This window comes from Thamnophis elegans, chromosome 11 (genome assembly GCF_009769535.1).
Source record: "Thamnophis elegans isolate rThaEle1 chromosome 11, rThaEle1.pri, whole genome shotgun sequence".
Classification (NCBI taxonomy): domain Eukaryota; kingdom Metazoa; phylum Chordata; class Lepidosauria; order Squamata; family Colubridae; genus Thamnophis; species Thamnophis elegans.
Genome location: NC_045551.1, coordinates 68182364 through 68205698, shown reverse-complemented (window position 1 = coordinate 68205698; position 23335 = coordinate 68182364). Strand labels below are relative to the sequence as shown.

The following is a 23335-nucleotide window of genomic DNA, read 5'->3' as shown; positions in this document are numbered from 1 at the left end:
CTTCTTCTTCTTCTCCTCTTTCTCCTTCTTCCTGTTCTTCTATTCCAAGTATTTCTTGGATCCCTGTGCAAAATTCAGACCCTGGAATAGGAATTAGAGAAGGTATTATTTTCTGATGGGAGACAAACCACAAATATTATTATTATTATTATTATTTCTTCTTCTTCTTCTTCTTCTTTTCTTCTCCTCCTCCTCCTCCTTCTTCCTGTTCTTCTATTCCAAGTATTTCTTGGATCCCTGTGTAAAATTCAGACCCTGGAATAGCAACTAAAAGAAAACTGGTTTATGTCAAGAGAGTTATTTGAATATATCCGAGTGTTGCTAGACACCAACTACAACAAAACTAAAGGTTAATTTTTAACGGGCTTTAAGCTGTTTGTTACCCATGGCTGGGTACCTCTGAAAACTTCGTTAGTTAACAGTTGTATAATGAATGCTACGTTATGTTCCAGTGAAGGAGAACATACCTTTGGGAAGAACGTCCAATGCACTCTTGAAAACGGTCACCCAGTTTTATTGTATATACCCGTGATGGCGAACCTATGGGACACGGGCCATAGGGGGCACACAAGAGCCCTCTCTGCGGGCACGCCAGCCATCGCCCCAACCTGGCTCCACCACGGAAGGGCATGTGCCTCCCGCCAGGCAGTCAATCTTCCTAGTCTCTGCCGTCCATGTGCAGGGCCAGTGGTGGAATTCAGCCGGTACTATCCGGTTCGGCCGAACTGGTAGCGGTGGCGGCAAGAGGCTCCGCCCACCTGCCTCGATGTCACCACGTCCCGTTTTTTACGGTGTGCATGCGCGGAAGGTCCTGTGCATGTGTGGAGGTGGTGTGTGGGCTCACATTTGCGAACCGGTAGTGAAGGTAAGTTTCACCCTGGGCGGGGCGCATGTGCGGGGAGGCCCTTTCATTGCATTTTGGGGGTTCTTCTGTTACGGATATTCTAAAAGGAACACCCGCTCACCTATTTTCAAATACCCCTGAAAGCACAAAAGAAATGGAAAACCAAAGATTGGCCGGGAATATAATTTTGTTATTAAATGTTTTAATTGCACTGATAAACCTTGTTGCTTGAGAGCTGAAATAAGGCGGCAGAATTTCAATTTATTTGACCTCAGCTGGGAACGTGTGGTTGGTCTACTGGCTTTTTTTCCCTCCACTGTTCTGGGCACATCTGCAAATGACCCTGTAGGTGAAATTCACACATACGGAACCGGAGAATAACCAGGATCAACCAAACCACTAACATTCCCTACATTGCAGGAATATCGGAAAGGCTCAGGAGGATCTTCAGTCAACATTGCATACGCGAACACTTCAAACCCAAGAATACGACACTAAGGCAGAAGCTTCTCCACTTGCCCAAGGATAAAACACCCAGACGTAAAGTGAGCAATGTGGTATATAGGCAGTACGATGCAGTGAGCCCTGGGCAGATCTGTACATTGGGGAAACAAAACAGCCACTTCCCACACGCATGGCGCAACATAGGAGAACAAAGCCATCAGGACTAGATTCAGAGGTCCATCTGCGTTTGAAAGCCAAAGGCCGCCCTTTTGAAGATAACAAAGTCCACATTTTGGGCAGAGAGGACCACTGGTTTGAAAAAGGACTCAGAGGGGCCGTCTATGTCAAAGTGAACAGCTTTCCCTCAACAGAGGGGGAAGAATACAACATTATCTACCTCCAGCCTACAACACGGTCCTTTCAGCAGCTTTAAGGCTCCATACACCCAATTTGCACCACTCAGGTGACCTTGAGGACACAGATAAACCTCCAAGTGGCCTCAAAGACTCTCTAAAAGGATGCAAATGACCAGCTGTCTGCAAGGAGCATCAATCCTTCCCTTCCCCACCATCCAGTCAGAGCCGAAGAGGCTTCTTGGATGAGAAGCGAAACATCTTCAAAGAAAAACCAGAAAATCCAAGTTGCCTCTTGAAAAAAGCACTTTTGGGACAACCATGACCTGGATGACGGAGAATCTTCAGACACAGACCTCTAACACTAGAGTTTTAGAATTCACCTGGCATTGTAGAAGAGCAGGAAGTACCTGGTGGTGGTGGAGTCAAGGGAGAACGCAGCCTAGAATCGTTACGTCTCCACAAATGTTTTCAAGTCCAGCCATCTTGGCTGGACTTGAAAACATTTTGAATTCTGTTAACTCTTATCTGGCATCATTTTAGCGCTGGCCATTATTAGTTGACTAGATTTTTGTTTCTAGGGTTGAGAGTTAAAATCTTCTGAACTGGAACTTATGTGTGATACTTCGCGCCTCACAGCCGTGGCATTTTACATATAGTCTCCTCGCCACCCAGCCTTCGCTGCTAAAACTTACAAAGACGTTGTTAAGCAATTTACTGCGTTTATTTTTTTCTTGGAAAAGGATTCGGGACAATATGCTCGTTTTGTAAGCTACGCTGAACCGCCTTTGACCCGCTTTTAAAAAATATTATATTTACACAAACTTCACAAAGGGGGTGGGAAAAAAGAAATCCAGCAAACTAAAATGACATCACTTGTTGGGGGGGGAGAAGGGAGGTGGAGGGGGAAGAAATATTCTGTACATTTTACACCCAAGACATGGTTTGAAAAACGATGAGCTCTAAAAATTGCTTTTACACTCATGTCTTGCGAAGGGATTGTTTAAAACAGTCCAACTTTTCCCAGCGTCCTTTTGTTTTTCCTGTCCTCAAAAGTGTTTTTATTTTTATTTTTGACAACGCAGCCAGGATGTTAGTGATCGCTCAGCCTCTGTCGAATGTTTCGCGATTTCCCGTTTTCAAATTTCCGCTTTCTGAAAACCGGCTTCTCTTCCGTTGCGTCGCCGAGGGAAGTGACGGTTTTTTCTTTGAAGATGACTTTGGCGTCGTCGGGGATTTCCACAACTGGGCCGCTGTTGATCTCCTTACTTGGGAGCTCCAGGTCGACCTTCTCGCTAAAGGAAAAGAAGAAATTTGTTGAACAAAAGCTATTTGGAACTAAAACTCGCTCCGATTCGAAGTTGTATATGGATATCTTTTCACTCAAGTCATCTTCTTTTAATGACCCCATAATTCCTCGCGGGGTGGAGTCTGGGAAACTGAAAGGAGCTGGAGTGTTTATTGCCCTTCCTGTCGCCAATGTGGGGTTTTCCTCCCCAGCAGATATATTCTCAGCGTGCCCAGAGAAATGTCTGCCTCTACCTAGGATTGAACTCTGGATTGTGAGCGAGAGCTCCACCTCTACGTCACCAGACCAGAACCCGTCAGAACCTGCTGGATTTCACCCCTGGTCTATCTCTATCATCTATCTCATTTCTATCTCTCTCTCTTTCAATTCCATTCCTCCCCTTCCCCTCTTCCCGCCACTCCCCTTCTACTCTCCTCTCCTCTTTCTAAGCCACCCATCCCCTCTTACAGCATCCTGCCTTAGGCAGGACGGTATTGCAAATGAAGATGACCCAAATGCATGGTCCCTTCCCCCTGTGAACACCGACTAAGCAGGTTCCTTGCAGAGACAATAATATCTTCAGCCACCTTGGTTCATATTGTAACTATTAACCAGGAACCACAAATATATATGTATGTATGTATGTGTGTGTGTGTATGTGTGTATATATATGTATGTATGTATGTATGCATATATATATATATATATATATATATATATATATATATATATATATATATATATATATATATATATATATATATACACACACACACACACATACATATATATACTTAAAGTCACAACCCCTGGTTCGATCCCCAAACTTGGGTATGGCTAGCTGATGAGAGCTAAATAGCTTGAAATAGATCTATACTAGTCTCCCTTTATTTATTTATCAGCATAAATATAACATATATATATATATATATGTGTGTGTGTGTGTGTGTGTGTGTGTGTGTGTGTGTCTGTCTGTCTGTCTTTGGTTTATTCGGCTTTTCTCCCACGTAAAATTGGAGGTGTCTTGGCAACGTTTCGGCGAGGTCTCACTCACCATCTTCAGGCTGGGTCCTGACCTTAAAGCGCCTGGAAACCAGCCCTAGTCAACAAACAAGCCTCACCCACCACCCAGGCCGTTACAACACGAAACAACAACGGACACACAGCCAGCACCAATCAGCACCAATCTACCAATCATGATACAACCGCACAACCAATCATTCCACTTACTGAAACAAAGCCAGCACTCCATACACCCCCGACCATGCTTTAAGTCCAAAACTTAAAACTTCAGGACCCGGCCTGAAGATGGTGAGTGAGACCTCGCCGAAACGTTACCGAGACCCCTCCAATTTTACGCGGGAGAAAACCCGAATAACCAAAGACCCACATACTAACACCCGCGAAAACCTCAGAAAACAAATATATATGGCAGTGTAATTTGGATACTGAGATTATTGGTGTCATGCCCTCCCAAATCTAGCTGTCCCTGGCTCCCAGGGGGGATAAAGCAGGACTTACTATCCATCTTCTTCCGTGATTTCCTCCCATTTGCCGAAGGAGACGGGCTTCCGAGACGAGGAGGAGGAGGAGGTTTCTGGTGGAGCAGATGAGCTCTTCTTGCGCTCGTGTTTCACCTCCTCCCACTCAGGGTTCACCGCCTGCCACTCTCCGTAAGGGCTGATCTTTTTGGGTTTGTAAGGCTTTTCTTCATCGCTGTCGGTCTTCCTCTGGGAAACAAGAGAAGGGAACATCCTGTTTATGCAACGATGTAACAAGCAGATTTTTTTTTCTTCTTCTTCTAATCAGGCTAAACTGAAGCAGGCTGTTTGCTGTTTGCTGCAAGGAGGCAAATTGCTGGGAGGCAGAGGCAGATTTCCCCCCCTTCTAATGAGGCTAAACTGAAGCAGGCTGCTGTTTGCTTCAAGGAAGCAAATTGCTGGGAGGCAGAGGCAATTTTTTTCCCCTTCTAATGAGGCTAAACTGAAGCAGGCTGTTTGCTGTTTGCTGCAAGGAGGCAAATTGCTGGGAGGCAAATTTTTTCCCCTTCTAATGAGGCTAAACTGAAGCAGGCTGTTTGCTGTTTGCTGCAAGGAGGCAAACTGCTGGGAGGCAAATTTTTTCCCCTTCTAATGAGGCTAAACTGAAGCAGGCTGTTTGCTGTTTGCTGCAAGGAGGCAAACTGCTGGGAGGCAAAAATTTTTCCCCTTCTAATGAGGCTAAACTGAAGCAGGCTGTTTGCTGTTTGCTGCAAGGAGGCAAATTGCTGGGAGGCAAATTTTTTTCCCCTTCTAATGAGGCTAAACTGAAGCAGGCTGTTTGCTGTTTGCTGCAAGGAGGCAAACTGCTGGGAGGCAGAGGACCAAATCAAGTCCAAAAACACTAGGGAGTATGTGGAAGTCTGGCTCTCAGACAAAACAGTTATCAACAGGCACATTTACTTACCATTGAAAACAAGCAAAACCCCAAGAAAGGGAACCGTAAGACCAAAAGACCTCCTTGCCAACTATCAACACTGAGATAATCAGGGATTAACGCCAAGACTAATTCTAGACCAACAATCAAGTATAAACCCCAATCAAGGAACGTGGAAACCTTCGTAGATGGCCAATCTGGGAAACATATCTAAACATCATATGGTATTAGCATTTATTATATAGAGCCGAGGTGGCGCAGTGGTTAAATGCAGCACTGCAGGCCACTTCAGCTGACTGCTATCTGCAGTTCGGCGGTTCAAATCTCACCGGCTCAGGGTTGACTCAGCCTTCCATCCTTCCGAGGTGGGTGAAATGAGGACCCAGATTGTTGTTGGGGGCCAGAGGCTGACTCTGTAAACTGCTTAGAGAGGGCTGTAAAGCCCTATGAAGCGGTATAGAAGTCTTAGTGCTATTGTTATTGCAGGCTAATTCTGCCCACAGTCAGGAGTTCAGTCCTGACTGGCTCAAAGGTTGACTCCGCCTTCCATCCTTCCGAGGTGGGTGAAATGAGGACCCAGACTGTGGGGGCGATATGCTGACTCTGTAAACCGCTTAGAGAGGGCTGAAAGCCCTATGAAGCGGTATATAAGACTAACTGCTATTGCTATAGATGTTAGATAAACAGAAAGAAATAGATATAAGATGAGATAGATAGATAGATAGATAGATAGATAGATAGATAGACAGACAGACAGACAGACAGACAGACAGATGTTCTTTCTGCAGTTCAGCTGTTCAAAATCTCACTGGCTCAAGGTTGACTCAGCCTTCCATCCTTCCGAGGTGGGTGAAATGAGCACCCAGATTGTGGGGGTGATATGCTGACTCTGTAAACCGCTTAGAGAGGGCTGAAAGCCCTATGAAGCGGTATATAAGTCTAACTGCTATTGCTATTACCTGGAGGGAAAAAATATTACCTCTGGAGATTCGTTTTCGCTGGCCTCGTCAGAGGAGTTTTCATCTGGATCGCTCTTTATTGAAAAAGATACGAAACCTTCAGGCTTCTCCCACGTCGATACTAAGTGATAGCAAAAAAATGTTATATATGAGTCCGGTCTGGAAATTAGCTTCCTGAAAATCTGAAATGTCAGAAATGGAACCCAACACCTAAAGGCCCTAACGCCGTGATGGCAAAAACCTTTTTGGCATGCACACACGCTCGTCGGGGCCGCACTCCGGAAAAGCCAAGCTTCCGGGTTCTACCGCGCATGACGATCAGCTGGCTGGTGTGCGTGTGCCAGGTGACATGGCTGTGTGTGCCACTTTGGGCAGAGGTGCCACAGGTTCGCCATCACAGCCCTAACATATGTTTCATATGTGGCGCAGTGGTTAAATGCAGCACTGCAGGCTACTTCAGCTGACTGCAGTTCTGCCGTTCGGCGGTTCAAATCTCACCGGCTCAGGGTTGACTCAGCCTTCCATCCTTCCGAGGTGGGTAAAATGAGGACCCGGATTGTTGTTGGGGGCAATATGCTGACTCTGTAAACCGCTTAGAGAGGGCTGAAAGCCCTATGAAGCGGTAGATAAGTCTAACTATTGCTATTGCTGTTGCTATTTCAGTGGGACCAAATTAATACATTAATGTTTTGTTTCCCATTTCACTAACGTAAGAGGTCCTCTTAGAGCCCTATTAAAACTGCTGGACCCTATCAAAAATCAAGGCCGGTCCTCTGTAGCTAATTTTCTGTTGTTTCATGTAGTTTTACAACATCTTTTAAAACACAGAGCCTCAACATATAAAGTAAAGAATTCAATAAAAGTAGAAGAACAATCTCTAAAAGTAAGACGATGCGCCAACATGCCAGATGTAAGGATTTAAGACTGCATATTGTAGACACCGGGGAAACTGAAGAAATAGTTCGTTAAAAGGAAGGAAGGTAGTAGAAAGGAAGGGGGATAGGGAAGAAAAGGAAAGGAGGGAAGGAAAGGGAGAGAAGAAAGGAAGGGAAGCGAGGGAGGAAAGGAAGAGAGGGAGAAAAGGATGGAAGGAAGGGGAAAGGGAGAGAGAAAAGGAAGGAAGGGAGGGAAAGAAGGAAGAAAGGGGAATGAGAGAGGGAAGGGAGAGAGGGAGGGAAGGAAAGGGAAAGGAAGGGAGAGAGGACAGGAAAGGAAGGGAAGAGAGAGGAAAGGAAGGGAGGGAAGGAAGGGGAAAGAAAGGAAGGAAAGGAGGAAAGAAAAGGAGAGAGGAAAGAAAGGGAGAGGGAGGGAGGGAGGAAAAGAAGGAAGGAAAATGAGAGGAAAGGGAGGGAGGGAAGGAAAACATTCCTATAAATGGTTTCTGGGCGTAGGAAGTTTGGATGGGCCAAATCCATTGTGGAAGCCATTTTGTGAGCGCAATTAGACAAATTCTCAAAAGTCCAAATGGGTTGTGTCTCTATTTTAGGGACCCACAGAAATACATTTGGTGTCGAATAGATGTGGCTTTAGAGCTTCAATAGCAGCCCGAGTAAAACCTCTCACCTCCAGTCTCCGTGTTGTAGTAATAGGTGTTACCATCATCATCTGTCCCTTCGATCCAAACCGCTTCCTGAAAAACAAAGGCTAAATCAACCACGCAATGAAGGCTGATTAAAGTCTCACCCATTTCTCACTATACGCCGATTTTATTTTACCTCGACTGAGGAGCCGTAAAGTTACATTTATTTAAAAGGGAAACATCATAACTTAGCCACTGTAAGCTTCCTTCCTTCTCGGCAATGATAAAATTCACTTATTGCAGAATTCAACACAGGGGTCTCCCTATATAATGCCATTAAATGCCTTTACATAAGCCTCTGGCTGATAAATGCATTAAGATAATTGTATTCCTAATCATATCCATTCAGAACAGATGCAAGTAAACTAATTTTTCAGCGAATTGAGAATGCATTTTAAATAAAGAAGACACATTTTTTGAGATACCTATAATAGTAAGTAAGGATTTAGTTACCGTTTCAGAATTCCGAGTGGTGTCCTGAAATCCTTCTGGCTTCTCCCACTGTGATTCTTAATAATAACAAAATTATTTTTTTAAAAAGACTTTTAATTTGGGATCCAGGAAAAAAAAAATCATTCATGCAGTATTAGATACAGAATAACAGAGCTGAAAGGGACTTTGGAGGTCTTCTATCTAACCCCCTGCTTAGGCACCACTTTAGAGAGTTATCCAATCTCTTCTTAAAAACTTTTCTTAAAAAAACATTCACAACTTCTGGAGGCAAATTGTTCCACTGGTTAATGGTTCTAACTGTCAAGAAATTTATCCTTGGTTCTAAGTTGCTTCTCTCCTTGATTAGTTTCCACCCATTGCTTCTTGTCCTGCCCTCAGGTGCCTTGGAGAATAGCTTGATTCCCTCTTTTTTGTGGCAGCCCCTGAGATACTGGAAGACTGCTATCATGTCTCCCCTGGTCCTTTTTTTCATTAAACTAGACACACCCAGTTCCTGCAACCGTTCTTCATATGTTTTAGCCTCCAGTTCCCTAATCCTCTTTGTTGCTCTTCTCTGCACTCTTTCTAGAGTCTCCACATCTTTTCTACATCATGGTGACCAAACCCAAATGCAGCATTCCCGGTGTGACCTTACCAAGGCCTTATAAAGTGGTATTAACCCTTCACGTGATCTTGATTCTTATCCCTCTGTTGATGCAGCCTAGAACTGTGTTGGCTTTTTAGGCAGCTGCTGCACACGGCTGGCTCCTATTTAAATGGTTGTCCACTAGGATTCCAAGATCCCTCTCACAGTTACTACTGTTGAGCCAGGTACCACCTATACTGTACCTGTGCATTTCGTTTGTCTTGCCTAAATGTAGAACCTTACTTTTTTCACCACTGAATTTCATTTTGTTAGATAGTGCCCAATGTTCAAGCCTGTCAAGATCCTTCTGAATCTTAAGCCTGTCTTCTGGAGTGTTGGCTAGCTTGGTGATATATAATAAAAGAATATAGAGAGGAAGAATAAATGGCAATTGTAAAATAAAAGAGAAATCTATTGCTAAATATATCATTTTGTGTTGTATTTTGATGGCACCTTCTATGGTTTCTGGATACATGTTTTATAAAAGGAGTTTAGCTGCAAATTTACCTCCAGATTTCATGTTGTAATAATAGATGTAACCTTCCGGAGACAATCCTCGCACCCATTCCTGTGTTTCACTGGATGAAACTCCCTTGGTTTGCTTTTCCTTTTCTTTTTCTTTTTCCTTCCTTTCTTTTTCCTTCTTTTCTTTTTCTCTCTTTTCTTTTTCCCTCTTTTCTTTTTCCTTCTTTTCTTTTTCCTTCTTTTCTTTTTCCCTCTTTTCTCTTCTCTCTTTTTCTTTCTCTTTTTCTCTTTTCTCTCTTTTCTCCTTTTCTTCCTGTTTTATCGGCAAGGAAGGCTGTCCTACAGGTTCTGAGAGAAGGAGTATTAGATTTTTAAGGCCCACCTGAGAAATTCTAAGAGAACCTCATAGCTAGACAACTTAACCCAACCGTTTGAATATTGAATATTAGCTGATAACCCAGCATTGCCCTGGGTATTTATTTATAAGGGGAAAACATCCGGACCAAACGTAATTTCTGATGTTGGATATTCCCCCTTACCAGAGAGAGCCCCCTTGTGGAATACTGGCAAGTTCACTGTGCTGTACAGTAGAAGCCATTTTTGGCAGTACAGTAGAAGCTATTTAAAGGCACAACAGGCTGCATCAACACCGCCCACCCTTGAGGGGTGTTAGGGGTGTCCTACCCCCCCCCCAGTATTTGTTTCCAAAGAGTAAGTCATCTGTGTACCAAATTTAGTTGGAATTGCTCAAGGCAATTCCAGAGTTATGCTGGAACAAAGGCGCACACAGAGTAATTTACATATATATATATAGAGAAGATTCAATTTCAAATCTCTGGAACTCTAGCAAGGTGGGCTAAGTGGAATATGGTGTAATTCAACTAACCAAGTTCGGCTAGACCCATAGATCTTTTCTTAAGACTTCAGCCACGTGTAGCTAGTAAAGGTACTATCTGCAAAATGATACCAAAGTGGAATATTTCCACAGGTAGTCCTCGACTTACGACCACAATCTGAAAACCAAAACTTCGGTTGCTAAGTGAGAGGCATTTGTTCAGTGGGTTTCGCCCCATTTTACGATCTTTCTTGCCACGGTTGTCAAGTGAATCACCGCAGTTGTTAAATTGGTAGCCCGGTTGGTAAGTGAATCTGGCTTCCCCACTGATATGGCTTGTCGGAAATTCGCATGACCACAGGACGCTGCAACTGTGGCAAGTACGTGCCAGTTGCCAAGCATCCGAATGTTGATCACGTGACCACGAGAAGGCGCCAGTGGTCGTAAGTGTAAAAAACGGTCATAAGTCCCTGTTGTGGCCTGTAGGCCCCCAGACCCTCCAGCAGATGAAAGCGAGGAGGTGGCGGCGATGCGGGAGTCAGGGTCAGCATCAAAGCACCCTGGGAGCTCTGAGGGGGAAGAAGGAATGGAGCTGAGAGAGAGAGAGAGAGAGAGAGAGAGAGAGAGGGAGGGAGGGAGATGGGAGAGAGAGATGGGAGAGAGAGAGATGAGAGAGAGAGAGAGAGATGGGAGAGAGAGAGATGGGAGAGAGAGAGATGGGAGAGAGAGAGAGAGGGAGAGAGAGATGGGAGAGAGAGAGAGAGAGAGAGATGGGAGAGAGAGAGATGGGAGAGAGAGAGACAGAGGCGGATTCTGGGCCGTCCATCAACCCTCAGATGGAGAGTCAGCAGCCCCCAGGTCTGGAGGTGGCTGATGAGGAAGAGGAGGAACAGCTGGTCCAGTGCCTGACGTATGGATGCGCAGAAGGCAGAGAGGAGAGGAGAGCAGTGGAAATCTATGGGCCGGTCCTTGGGACGGAAAAGCCACTGCTGCTAGCAAAGCCTCACCTGAGCTCTGGGGATAAAAGGCAGGGGGCAGAGATGAATAGGTGTGGCAGACAACTACTCATCTCCCTGCTGGACAGACTTGTTAGCCTGGGGTGAGAGAGAAACTTTTTGCTGGGGCTGCCGGCACCCCTAATAAAGGAATCATTGAGCTCACTTCAGAAGGTTCGTCCTGTTTGGGGAGCTGGGTCAGAACAAGCAAACCTTGAGGTCTAAGAGAAAAAAAAACTCGCCTATTAGAGTATTACAAGCTAGGACATCATTGGTTTAACTTCAGAGGGTTTGTTGTAGCTGGAGAATGGGTGAGAACAGACCCCTTTTTTTCAGTCCCATTTTGAATTGTCGCTAAACGAACAGTTGTAAGTTGAGGACGGCTCTTCCGTCCGATAGTCTTGGGTCCTACCTGCCTTCAGTCCGAGCCTTTTCAAATCTTCCTGGTAGGCCTTTGTGGCCGCTTCCTCCATGGCTGCAAACTCCTTTGCCATTTTTGCATCCTCTTTCGCTTTGTCCAGACTTTTCTGCTTAATCTGCAATTTAAAAAGAGGATGGAGCAGGTACACGTGACGCAGGGTTTTAAAAAAACCATTCCGTCCAGGTTCAAGGAGGTGGCGTCACATTACCTCGCTAATTTTCTTCGCCACATTTTCCTTGTGGTTCTTTCCTCTCTCGTGGAAATCGACGCTCTATAAAAAAACGGAAGAGACGTTCCTAAACTAGAGAAAAATAAACTTCACAACTACGTGTAAACACTGAAGCTCAGATAAATATTTCCACCTTCAATCCTTGTTGGAAAAACATCTAATTTTCCAAAAAACCTGACCAGGAATGGTTTCAATGCCATTTTATTCATGCAAGGCATGTTAGGTGATTTTAAAAGGCTCCCTAAACCATATAAATTTGTGTTTCAGCTCTTAAATAAAGGTGACACTGAAAAGAACAAGCAAAGTTCCAAATTTAACTCCAAGAATCCAGATCTAACTAAATCTGAAGATATTAAACATTAAATACACAGTAACGGTAAAGGTTCCCCTCGCACATATGTGCTAGTGGTTCCTGACTCTAGGGGGCGGTGCTCATCTCTGTTTCAAAGCCAAAGAGCCAGCGCTGTCCGAAGACATCTCCGTGGTCATGTGGCTGCCGTGACTAAATGCCTAAGGCATACAGATTGATGTTACCTTCCAATCAAAGATGGTTCCTATTTTTCTACTTGCATTTTTACGTGCTTTCGAACTGCTAGGTTGGCAAAATCTGGGACAAGTAATGGGAGCTCATTTCGTTACGTGGCGCTAGGGATTTGAACCGTTGAACTGCCGACCTTTCTGATCGACCAGCTCAGCGTCTTAGCCACTGAGTCACCGCATCCCTATAAATACATAGGCAGTAGTCTATATTGCCTGCATTTATTCTACTCTGCCAGCCACAAGAAAAAGGCCAGGAAACCAACAACATATCAAATGTTGGTCCTCTGATGAAAGCTTAAATTTAAAACATTAAAACCGAAATCCCAGGACTTAGATTTAACCAGAAGTTCATCATACCGGTTTGTTATCTGCTATCCAGCACTTGCAATAATCACAGAATTTCTTGGGCTGAGATTTCCAGTAATCAGCCCTGGAAAAAAGAGATATTGGAAAGAAAACGGTAGGACTTTAAAAAAAGAAAATAAGCATAGAAAATTGACGGTAGAAAAAGATGTCCCTCAAGTTTATGTTTTTTGTTTTCTTTTTAATTAATTAAACACACACCACACACACACACATATCTAATTTTTGTTGGATGTAATGTGATGGACATGTATTTATCCCAAGCATGTTTAAACTCGGTTTCTGATTGATCGACCCATTATCTCCACTGGAAGTTGGTTCCGCTGCTTTTTCTGTAAAGCCATATTTTCTAACATGACTTTTGAACTTCTTTCCTGCCAGTTTCAGGTTATGCCTCCAAGTTTTTATTTTTGCTTAATATTGAAAATACTGTACTTTTTACTTTTTCTTCTATATTACACTGTATTATATTAAGCTGCTATTAATTATATTACATTATGTTAGGCTGTTATTAAATATTACATATTATATTACTGCTATAATGTTATATTATATGACATATTATATTGCATTATAACATCATTATATTAGGCTACTATATTATTTTATGTTATATTAGGCTGTTATTACATATTATATTATTGGCATATTACATTACCAGCATATTAATATAATATAATATAATATAATATAATATAATATAATATAATATAATAAATACAATGTAATGTATATTATAGTTATATTATGTTACATTATATCATATATACTATATTATAATTATATTAGGCTATTATATTACTTTGTTATATTATGTTATATTAGGCTGTTATTAAATATTGTATTGTGTTAATATTATATTAGGCTGCTATATTATGTTAGGGTATGATATTATTTACGTTATATTGGGCTGTTATTATAGTTATATTATATTTATATGATACATTATATTACATTATATCACATCACATATAATTCTATTAGGCTGCTATATTGTGTTATGTTATATTATGTTATATTAGGCTGTTATTACATATTATATTATTGGCATATTACATTACCAGTATATTAATATAATAAATATAGTGTAATGTACATTATAGTTATATTATGTTACATTATATCATATATACTATATTATAATTATATTAGGCAATTATATTACTTTGTTATATTATGTTATATTAGGCTGTTATTAAATATTATATTGTTTTAATATTAAATTAGGCTGCTATATTAGGATATGACATTATTATGTTTTATTGGGCTGTTATTATAGTTATATTTATATGATACATTACATTATATCACATCACATATAATTCTATTAGGCTGCTATATTGTGTTATGTTATATTATGTTATATTAGGCTGTTATTACATATTATATTATTGGCATATTACATTACCAGTATATTAATATAATAAATATAGTGTAATGTACATTATAGTTATATTATGTTACATTATATCATATATACTATATTATAATTATATTAGGCAATTATATTACTTTGTTATATTATGTTATATTAGGCTGTTATTAAATATTATATTGTTTTAATATTAAATTAGGCTGCTATATTAGGATATGATATTATTTACGTTATATTGGGCTGTTATTATAGTTATATTTATATGATACATTACATTATATCACATCACATATAATTCTATTAGGCTGCTATATTGTGTTATATTATATTATGTTATATTAGGCTGTTATTATATATTATATTATGTTAATATTATATTAGGCTATGATATGATGTTGTGTTGCATTAGGCTTTTATTGTATTTAGGGTATATATTATATTTATTCTATTCTATTGTATTATATTATATTACATGACCTTATATCATGCTATGTCAGTTAAGTTATAGGATAAAGCAATTCCAGGGATAAATACACCAGTCAATTATCGCGAAGCCAGGGAAGGAGCGGATCAACGGTCTCTCTCTCGGGGGGGGAAAGTCTCCCCCTCAATCCAATTCAGGAGTCGGGGCCGTGTGTGGGTGAGGAGGGCCGGGGATCGGAGCCCCCGGGGGCCGAGGGGGAGACGGGGACTCACATGGCTTCCCTTCCCCGGCGGAGGAGCGGGCGCAGCGGCCGGTCAGCCGAAGCAGGAACTGGGCGCCCGCGGCGGCGGCGGCGGCGCCTTTTGCTGACGTCACGGCCGCGCCACGCGCAGCAGGAGGGAGGCGGAGGAGGAGGAGGAGGACGACGACGACGGCGGCCTGGCGGGGCCAATCCGGGCGGCGTTCTCGTCCCAGAGGCGGAGGGGAGGCCGGCGCTCGGCGGCGGCGTCTCGGGGCTTTCCAGGCCGGGCTGGCTCGGAGTCCTCGGGCCCGGAGGCGGCGGGCGAGTCGGCGACGGTTCTCCTTGCTCTCGGCCTCCGCTAGGCTCTCCTACCGGCCCCCTTTCCTCGACACAACAGCCCTGCGAGGTAGGCTGGGGCGGAATTTGGGGGTGGGGGGAGGAGAGGGGATCTCAGAGGGGGGGGGGCTGGGGGGCGCTACTGCGGGGGGGGCACAGAGGCCCCGAAGGAGCATTTTCAAAAAACCCCAGACCCCAAATCTCCCCCCTCCCCCCCCTGCCTGTCTGTGGGATTTGCTTGCACAAAAGTCACTAAATTCATCCCATAAAATACATTAGAAGTTCTCTTTCCTTCCTTCCATCTGTCTTTTCCTTCTCTCCATCTCTTCCTTCCTTCCTTCTCTTTCCTCTTAACTTCGTTTTCCTTCTTTCTTTCCTTCCTCTTAACTTTCCTTCCTTCCTTCTTTCCTAAATTTCTTTTTCTTCCCTCTGCTTCCTTCTTTCCTTCCTTTCCTCTGCTTCTGTCCTTTTTTCCTTCCTCTCTCTTCCTCCTTCTTTTCCTCCCTCCCTTCCTTTTTCCTTCCTTTTCTCTTTCCTTTCGTCTTGACCCTTACCTCTCTTTCCTTCCCTGTCCTTCTTTCCTTTCTTTCTTCCATCCTTCCTTTCCTTCCTTACTTTTAACTTCTCCTTCCTTCCTTCCCCTCCCTCTCTCCATCTTTTCCTTCCTTCGCTTTCTCTTTCCTTCCATCTTGATCCTTCCTTCCTTCCTTCCTTTCATCTGTCTTTTCCTTCTCTCCATCTCTTCCTTCCTTCCTTCTCTTTCCTCTTAACTTCGTTTTCCTTCTTTCTTTCCTTCCTCTTAACTTTCCTTCCTTCCTTCCTTCTTTCCTTCCTAAATTTCTTTTTCTTCCCCCTGCTTCCTTCTTTCCTTCCTTTCCTCTGCTTCTGTCCTTTTTTCCTTCCTCTCTCTTCCTCCTTTTCCTCTTCCTGCCTTCCTTTTCTCTTTCCTTTCGTCTTGACCCTTACCTCTCTTTCCTTCCCTGTCCTTCTTTCCTTTCTTTCTTCCATCCTTCCTTTCCTTCCTTACTTTTAACTTCTCCTTCCTTCCTTCCCCTCCCTCTCTCCATCTTTTCCTTCCTTCGCTTTCTCTTTCCTTCCATCTTGATCCTTCCTTCCTTCCTTCCTTTCATCTGTCTTTTCCTTCTCTCCATCTCTTCCTTCCTTCCTTCTCTTTCCTCTTAACTTCGTTTTCCTTCTTTCTTTCCTTCCTCTTAACTTTCCTTCCTTCCTTCTTTCCTTCCTAAATTTCTTTTTCTTCCCTCTGCTTCCTTCTTTCCTTCCTTTCCTCTGCTTTTTTCCTTCCTCTCTTTCTCTTTCTCTTCCTCCTTCTCTTCCTCCCTCCCTTCCTTTTTCCTTCCTTTTCTCTTTCCTTTCGTCTTGACCCTTACCTCTCTTTCCTTCCCTGTCCTTCTTTCCTTTCTTTCTTCCATCCTTCCTTTCCTTCCTTACTTTTAACTTCTCCTTCCTTCCTTCCCCTCCCTCTCTCCATCTTTTCCTTCCTTCGCTTTCTCTTTCCTTCCATCTTGATCCTTCCTTCCTTCCTTTCATCTTTCTTTACCTTCCTTCCTACCTTCCTTTTCTTTTAACTTCTCTTTCCTTCATTTCATCTTCCCCTCCATCTTTTCCTTCCCTCCATCCCTTCCTTCTTTCCTTTTCTCTTTCCTTCCACCTTGATCCTTCCTCCTCTTTCCTTTCTCCCATCCTTCCTTCTATCTTTTTCTCCCTTCCCTCCCTCCGCCCTCTTTCCAAAGCCACCTAAAACTCCTCTCCCTCCTGGGGATTTCAGGCTTTAACTATCCACCCGCAGGAAGAGGAACTCCCCAATTTTCCAGCCTCCTGGAGGGATCCACAATTTCGCAACCGCGTAGATTAGTATTTCGATTATAAAACCCAAAACACTGCAATAAATCCATGCCGGACAGATGGAAATCAAAGCCCGGGAACTGTCCCCCCGAGTCTTGCTTGCATCTGGGTTAACCATTTGCTGTAACCATGGTTTATGGAACAAGCCATCATGGCCTGCTTTACACATCATACCATACTGATCTCAACCCAATCAGGCCGCATGGCTTTGTCTGATTCAGGCTGCTGGGATCTGACTCATGGGAAGACAAAAGGGTGATGCAACTGAAAAATAACATTTTTGCATTTAGAGCTTGGGGGTGCCTCTTCCTTAACAATCTCTTTGCCTGCTGAAATTTGGGGGTACGGCTCTTCAGTGGCCGACGGTTTAAAGCGGCTTCTTCCGCATCTGAGAACAAGCATGCATGCTGTTTCTTCTATGGTGTAAATTTGACATATTTAATTTTATCGTGTTTGGTTCCGATGATTCTTGCTTTGCCAAAAGACCAGCCTACCAGCCACTCACTCGCTACGAAAGTCAGAATTTAGCTCAAGAGAGGAAAAAAGAAAAAAAAACAACACCCCACCATTAAATCTTGTTTTCACATGACGGACGGGATGTCTTGTGTCACCCCTCTAAGGACTCGGGTTTAGCCAAGAAACTTCTGCCTTTCATTAAAAAGTTGGACTTCAACTTAAAACCCAGTTCCTAAATTTTGGATTTTCTTCAGTATCTGAAGCAAGGCGGCTTGTAAGCCAGGATTTTAAGATGTCTTATTTCAGTTAAAACGTGGTTCAGAGCCTCAATTTATTCAGATAGGATATAGAGTACATAGTAAGCTGTATATACGGTAGTCAAAACAGGATAATTTCTTTTTAAATTTAAAGTTGTTCTGGAAGTGATGCTTAATTCTTGCCAGCTCATCCCTTAAGGGTAGTTTAGAGGTACGTGGCAAAGATAACACTTAATGACAGCATAATATAGGTAGTCCTCAACTTACAACAGTTTGTTCAGTGACCGTTCAAACTTACAACAGCATTGAAAAAAGTGACATGACTGTTTTTTTACACTTAATGAGTATTGTACTCCCCGTGGTCATGTGATCAAAATACAGATCCTTGGCAACTGGCATGTACTTACGACTGTTGCGGTCTCCCGAGGTCATGTGATCTTCCTTTCGACAAGCAAAGTCCATAGGGAAGCCAGATTCACTTAACAGTCGTGTTACTAACTTAATGACTCACTTAAAAACTGAGACAAGAAAGGTCGTAAAATGGGCCAAACCTCACTGAACAACTTGTCTCGTTGAGCGACAGAAATTTCGGGGCCCAATTGTGGTCGTACGTCGAGGACTACCTGTAGAATAGTTTGAAAAAAGCATTTTATTCTCCGCGTTGTCATTGAAGCTGCATCTGGGCATGTTAAATGAAACGCTCAACTCAACTCAATAATGAAAAGGTCTGGTTTCTAACCTTTGACGGAGGCTGCGAAGCGGCTAATTATGGGAAAGCATTTTAATAAGCAGTGGGACTTGCAGATTGTGGGGGAATATAATATGTGTATGTGTGAAGTTAAATGTTACAGATTTTCACTCACAGGTATCAAAATGATGTGAAGTGTTAATACCACTTTATAAGGCCTTGCTAAGGCCACACTTGGGGTGCGGCACGCAGTTTTGGTCACCATGATGTAAAAAAGATGTGGAGGTTCTAGAAATAGCAATAGCAATAGCAGTTAGACTTATATACCGCTTCATAGGGCTTTCAGCCCTCTAAGCGGGTCCTCATTTTACCCACCCTGGAAGGATGGAAGGCTGAGTCAACCTTGAGCCGGTGAGATTTGAACCGCCGAACTGCAGAAAGAACGTCTGTCTGTCTGTCTGTCTATCTATCTATCTCATCTTATATCTATTTCTTTCTATTTATCTAATATCTATAGCAATAGCAATAGCAGTTAGACTTATATATCGCTTCATAGGGCTTTCAGCCCTCTCTAAGCGGTTTACAGAGTCAGCATATTTGCCCCCAACAACAATCCGGGTCCTCATTTCACCCACCTCGGAAGGATGGAAGGCTGAGTCAACCTTGAGCCGGTGAGATTTGAACCGCTGAACTGCAGATAGCAGTCAGCTGAAGTGGCCTGCAGTACTGCACTCTAACCACTGCGCCACCTCGGAGCAACAAAGATGATTAGGGGACTGGAGGCTAAAACATAGGAAGAACGGTTGCAGGAACTGGGAATGTCTAGTTGAATGAAAAGAAGGACTAGGGGTGACATGATAGCAGCCTTCCAATATCTCAGGGACTGCCATAAAGAAGAGGGAGTCAAACTATTCTCCAAGGCACCTGAGGTTAGGACAAGAAGCAATGGGTGGCAACTAATCAAGGAGAGAAGCAACTTAGAACTGAGGAGAAATTTCCTGACAGTTAGAACAATGAATCAGTGGAACAAGTTGCCTCTTGAAGTTATGAATGCCCCAACACTGGAAGTCTTTAAGAAGATGTCGAATAGCCATTTGCCTGAAGTGGTGTAGGGTTTCCTGCCTGAGCGGGGGGTTGGACTAGAAGACCTCCAAAGTCCCTTCCAACTCTGTTATTCTGTATTCTAATTGTCAAAATGAAAGCTAGCCAATATTGGTTAGAAATAATAACAATGGCTAGTTACCCAAAGCTTCGCCTACATAGCTAATCATAAGAATATAGTTATATTATTAACCTTTTTGTGGAAGAGATGTTGAGACAGATACGATGCAGAATCTCATTCCTCAGATATAAGGGTTTTACTAGATTGCTCTGTTTCCTCCTCTTGATCTTACGTTGCCTTATCATCCCATATTCTGTATTCTGTCTCCCTCTGTGTATCCCCTAATCACACCATATAATATCTCCACAATGTCATTATGTCATATAGGTTTGTAGGGCAAGTTATATATTGAGTGATACCCATTCTGCTAACAAAACAGTTGTGTATTGTTTCAGCTCTGTTTCCAAAGAGGCCTAGCCTTTTTTATTTTAATGACCTTATCCCAAGGTCAACTTTAAAGATAAATATATGCTAATTTTCAAAACAATACAAAGGGGAAGTGTATTGTCTCACAAAGCTTCACATATAAACTATTTACTGGTATCTGAACACCAAAACTGAATGTTAATCCTAGCATTTATTTTATGGCTGAAAAAAATGAGAATGGATTTCTCTCTCTCTCTCTCTCTCTCTCTCTCTCTCTCTCCATCCATCTCCTTCCTTCCTTCCTTTTTCCCTATCTATATACCTATCTACATTCATCCATCTTTGTCTTCTTCCTTCCTTCCGTCCTTTCTTTCTTTTTGTTTATCCATCCATCTCTTTGTCCTCTTTCTTTCTGTCTCTTTCTCTTCCTCCCTCCCTCCCTTCCTATCCATCCATCCATCCATCCATCCATCCATCCATCATCTCTTTGTATTCTTCCTTTCTCTCTCTCTCGTAGGAAAGCTTATATATACCATGGAAGAAAAAAAAACACCATCTCTATTCTCCAGAGACTTAATTTTCTCAGATCTGATCCCATTCTCTATCCAGATGTTAATAGGCATGTAAAAGTACTATGGTCATCCTTAGTCCATAATTATATATTTTGTGTCTTAATGACTGCCATCAAGTGGATAACTCTATGTATTGAACCATATGGATTTAAATTTAAGTTGGTTTTTGCATTTCATAAGCAAATACAGACTGGTTAATTTCCTGATATGTGTTGTGAGCTCATGAAGCGGCCTGTGCAATCACGAAAGCTGATTTGAATAGCCAGGAATGTGCGCATAATTTAAATACTTGAAATTTTTGAGGACCTCTTTACCCTAAATAAGCCCGGTGTTTAAAGTATTGGGATTACGAAATTTTATAAGCTTTCATTTGCATGAAACTAAACAATTCCATTGTTGCAATAGTTTAGCTGTATTGTTTGTTAAAAATTAATTTGAATGGGGCAGATATGGTATTAATTGAGTGTCACATAACACTGTTAAAATAATAATACAAATTTGTTAGATTAATATGAGCGTTTCTTTTTTATATGTATATTTGTAAGCCTGTGTCAAGCCCGTCATTCATTCCTCTGGTCTCTTAACCAGACGCAAAAGCTTTTAAACTTCTAGAATATTCACTACTCTTTGCTACAGTTGTCAATTAAGGTATGCTTGATAGGATTGCAGAGATAATAAACAGCCGTAAAGTCATTACTAATAGTTTAATGCCCCTGCATTAATCATTTCGGCTGCCTCTACCTTATTTCATTTTTTTTGCAATTTTTCCAGTCTTTTGATTAGATTGGATGGCAAATCTGTCTCGAATATTCCAAGTGCAGTTTTAACATTATCTCTCCATCTGCTGAGCTTTTTTCCCAATTAGTTCGAGCATTGGATGTGCATTTTCACAGCCGTTGCACATCGATTAATGCAATTTCGTTCAGTCACTCAGCGTGACTGCAAGATCTCTTTCCTGACCAATGATTAGCAACTCTTAACCTTTTGGTGGTTAGTCCTTGACTTGCGACGCTCCAAATTCCTGTGGGTACGCGAGACGGTTAAGCTGAGTTTTGCCCCGTTTTACGACTTTCCTTGCCGCCATCGTAACGGGAGTCGCTCCGGTTGCGAAGTTAGTAGCCCGGTTGTTAAGTGAATCCGGCTTCCTGCGTGGACTTCGCTTTTAAGAAGGTCGCAAAAGGGGACACTGCAATCCTCATAAAGATGAATCAATTGCAAACTTCTGAATTTTGGTGGCGTAACCTTGGGGAATGCTTCCATGGTCTGAAAAACAGTCCTAATAGCAATAGCAATAGCAGTTAGACTTATATACCGCTTCATGGGGCTTTCAGCCCTCTCTAAGCGGTTTACAGAGTCAGCATATCGCCCCCAACAACAATCCGGGTCCTCATTTTACCCACCTTGGAAGGATGGAAGGCTGAGTCAACCCTGAGCCGGTGAGATTTGAACCGCCGAACTGCAGAAAGAACATCTTTCTTTCTTTCTTTCTTTCTTTCTTTCTTTCTTTCTTTCTTTCTGTCTCTGTCTGTCTGTCTGTCTGTCTGTCTATCTATCTATCTATCTATCTATCTATCTATCTAATTATCTATCTCATCTTATATCTATTTCTTTCTGTTTATCTAACATCTATAGCAATAGCAATAGCAGTTAGACTTATATACGGCTTCATAGGGCTTTCAGCCCCTCTCTAAGCGGTTTACAGAGTCAGCATATCGCCCCCAACAACAATCCGGGTCCTCATTTTACCCACCTCGGAAGGATGGAAGGCTGAGTCAACCCTGAGCCGGTGAGATTTGAACCGCCGAACTGCAGAACTGCAGTCAGCTGAAGTAGCCTGCAGTACTGCACTCTAACCACTGCGCCACCTCGGCTCAATGATGACAGTGTCGTCGTAACTTTGAATGGTCACTAAATGAACTGATGTAAGTCAACATTACCTATGCAGGTAGCCCTCGACTTAACAAGAGTCCGTTTAGTGACCGTTCAAAGTCACAACGATACTGAAAAAAGATGACAATGACCATTTTTCACACTTGCAACCTTTGTAGGGACGCCCATGATCATGTCATCAAAATCCAGAGTCTTGGCAGTTGGTTCATACTTACGACTGTTGCTGTGTCCCAAGGTCACATGATCTCCTTTTGTGACCATCGGACAAGCAGAAATCAGCGGGGAAGCCAGATTCACTTAACAACCATGTTAGTAACTTATCAACTACCGTGATTCACTTAATAACCACGGCAAAAAAAAAAAGGTCGGAAAAACTCACTGAACCAACGTCTCACTCAACAACAGAAATGCTGGGCTCGATTGTGGTCATACATCGAGGACTACTGTAACCCCTGAAAGTGCCTGTCTTCTTAGCCCAAGAACCCTGAGTTTCCACGCAAGCCTTAGGAGAGGAACTCCGATTATTTTGGAAGTCAAAAGTATATATTGCCTATATATAAGTTTGCTGAGATCGTTAACAAAGATCTGAAGGTGTTTGATTGTGAATATATTTAGATATGTGGTAATAAATATTTAAGGGACGCGGTGGCTCAGTGGCTTGTCGATCAGAAGGGTCGGCGGTTCGAATCCCTAGCGCCGCGTAACGGAGTGAGCTCCCGTTACTCGTCCCAGCTTCTGCCAACCTAGCAGTTCGAAAGCAGGTAAAAAATGCAAGTAGAAAAATAGGGACCACCTTTGGTGGGAAGGGAACAGCGTTCCGTGCGCCTTCGGCATTGAGTCATGATGGCCACGCTGTCTTTGGACAGCGTTGGCTTTTCGGCTTTGAAACAGAGATGA

At 42.6% G+C, this 23335-nt stretch overlaps 1 protein-coding gene across 1 annotated transcript; it reads right to left on the bottom strand.

Moving 5' to 3' along the window:
• Positions 1–2346: 2346 nt before the first annotated feature.
• Positions 2347–14966, bottom strand: LOC116515114 (WW domain-binding protein 4-like). The gene is made up of 10 exons (XM_032227024.1): positions 14880–14966; positions 12803–12875; positions 11885–11947; positions 11668–11791; positions 9468–9773; positions 8336–8391; positions 7867–7933; positions 6324–6424; positions 4451–4659; positions 2347–2936 (listed from the first exon to the last, which is right to left on the bottom strand). Coding segments are annotated over exons 1-10 (1203 nt in total). The 5' UTR covers positions 14882–14966; the 3' UTR covers positions 2347–2734.
• Between the last annotated feature and the right edge of the window lie 8369 nt (positions 14967–23335).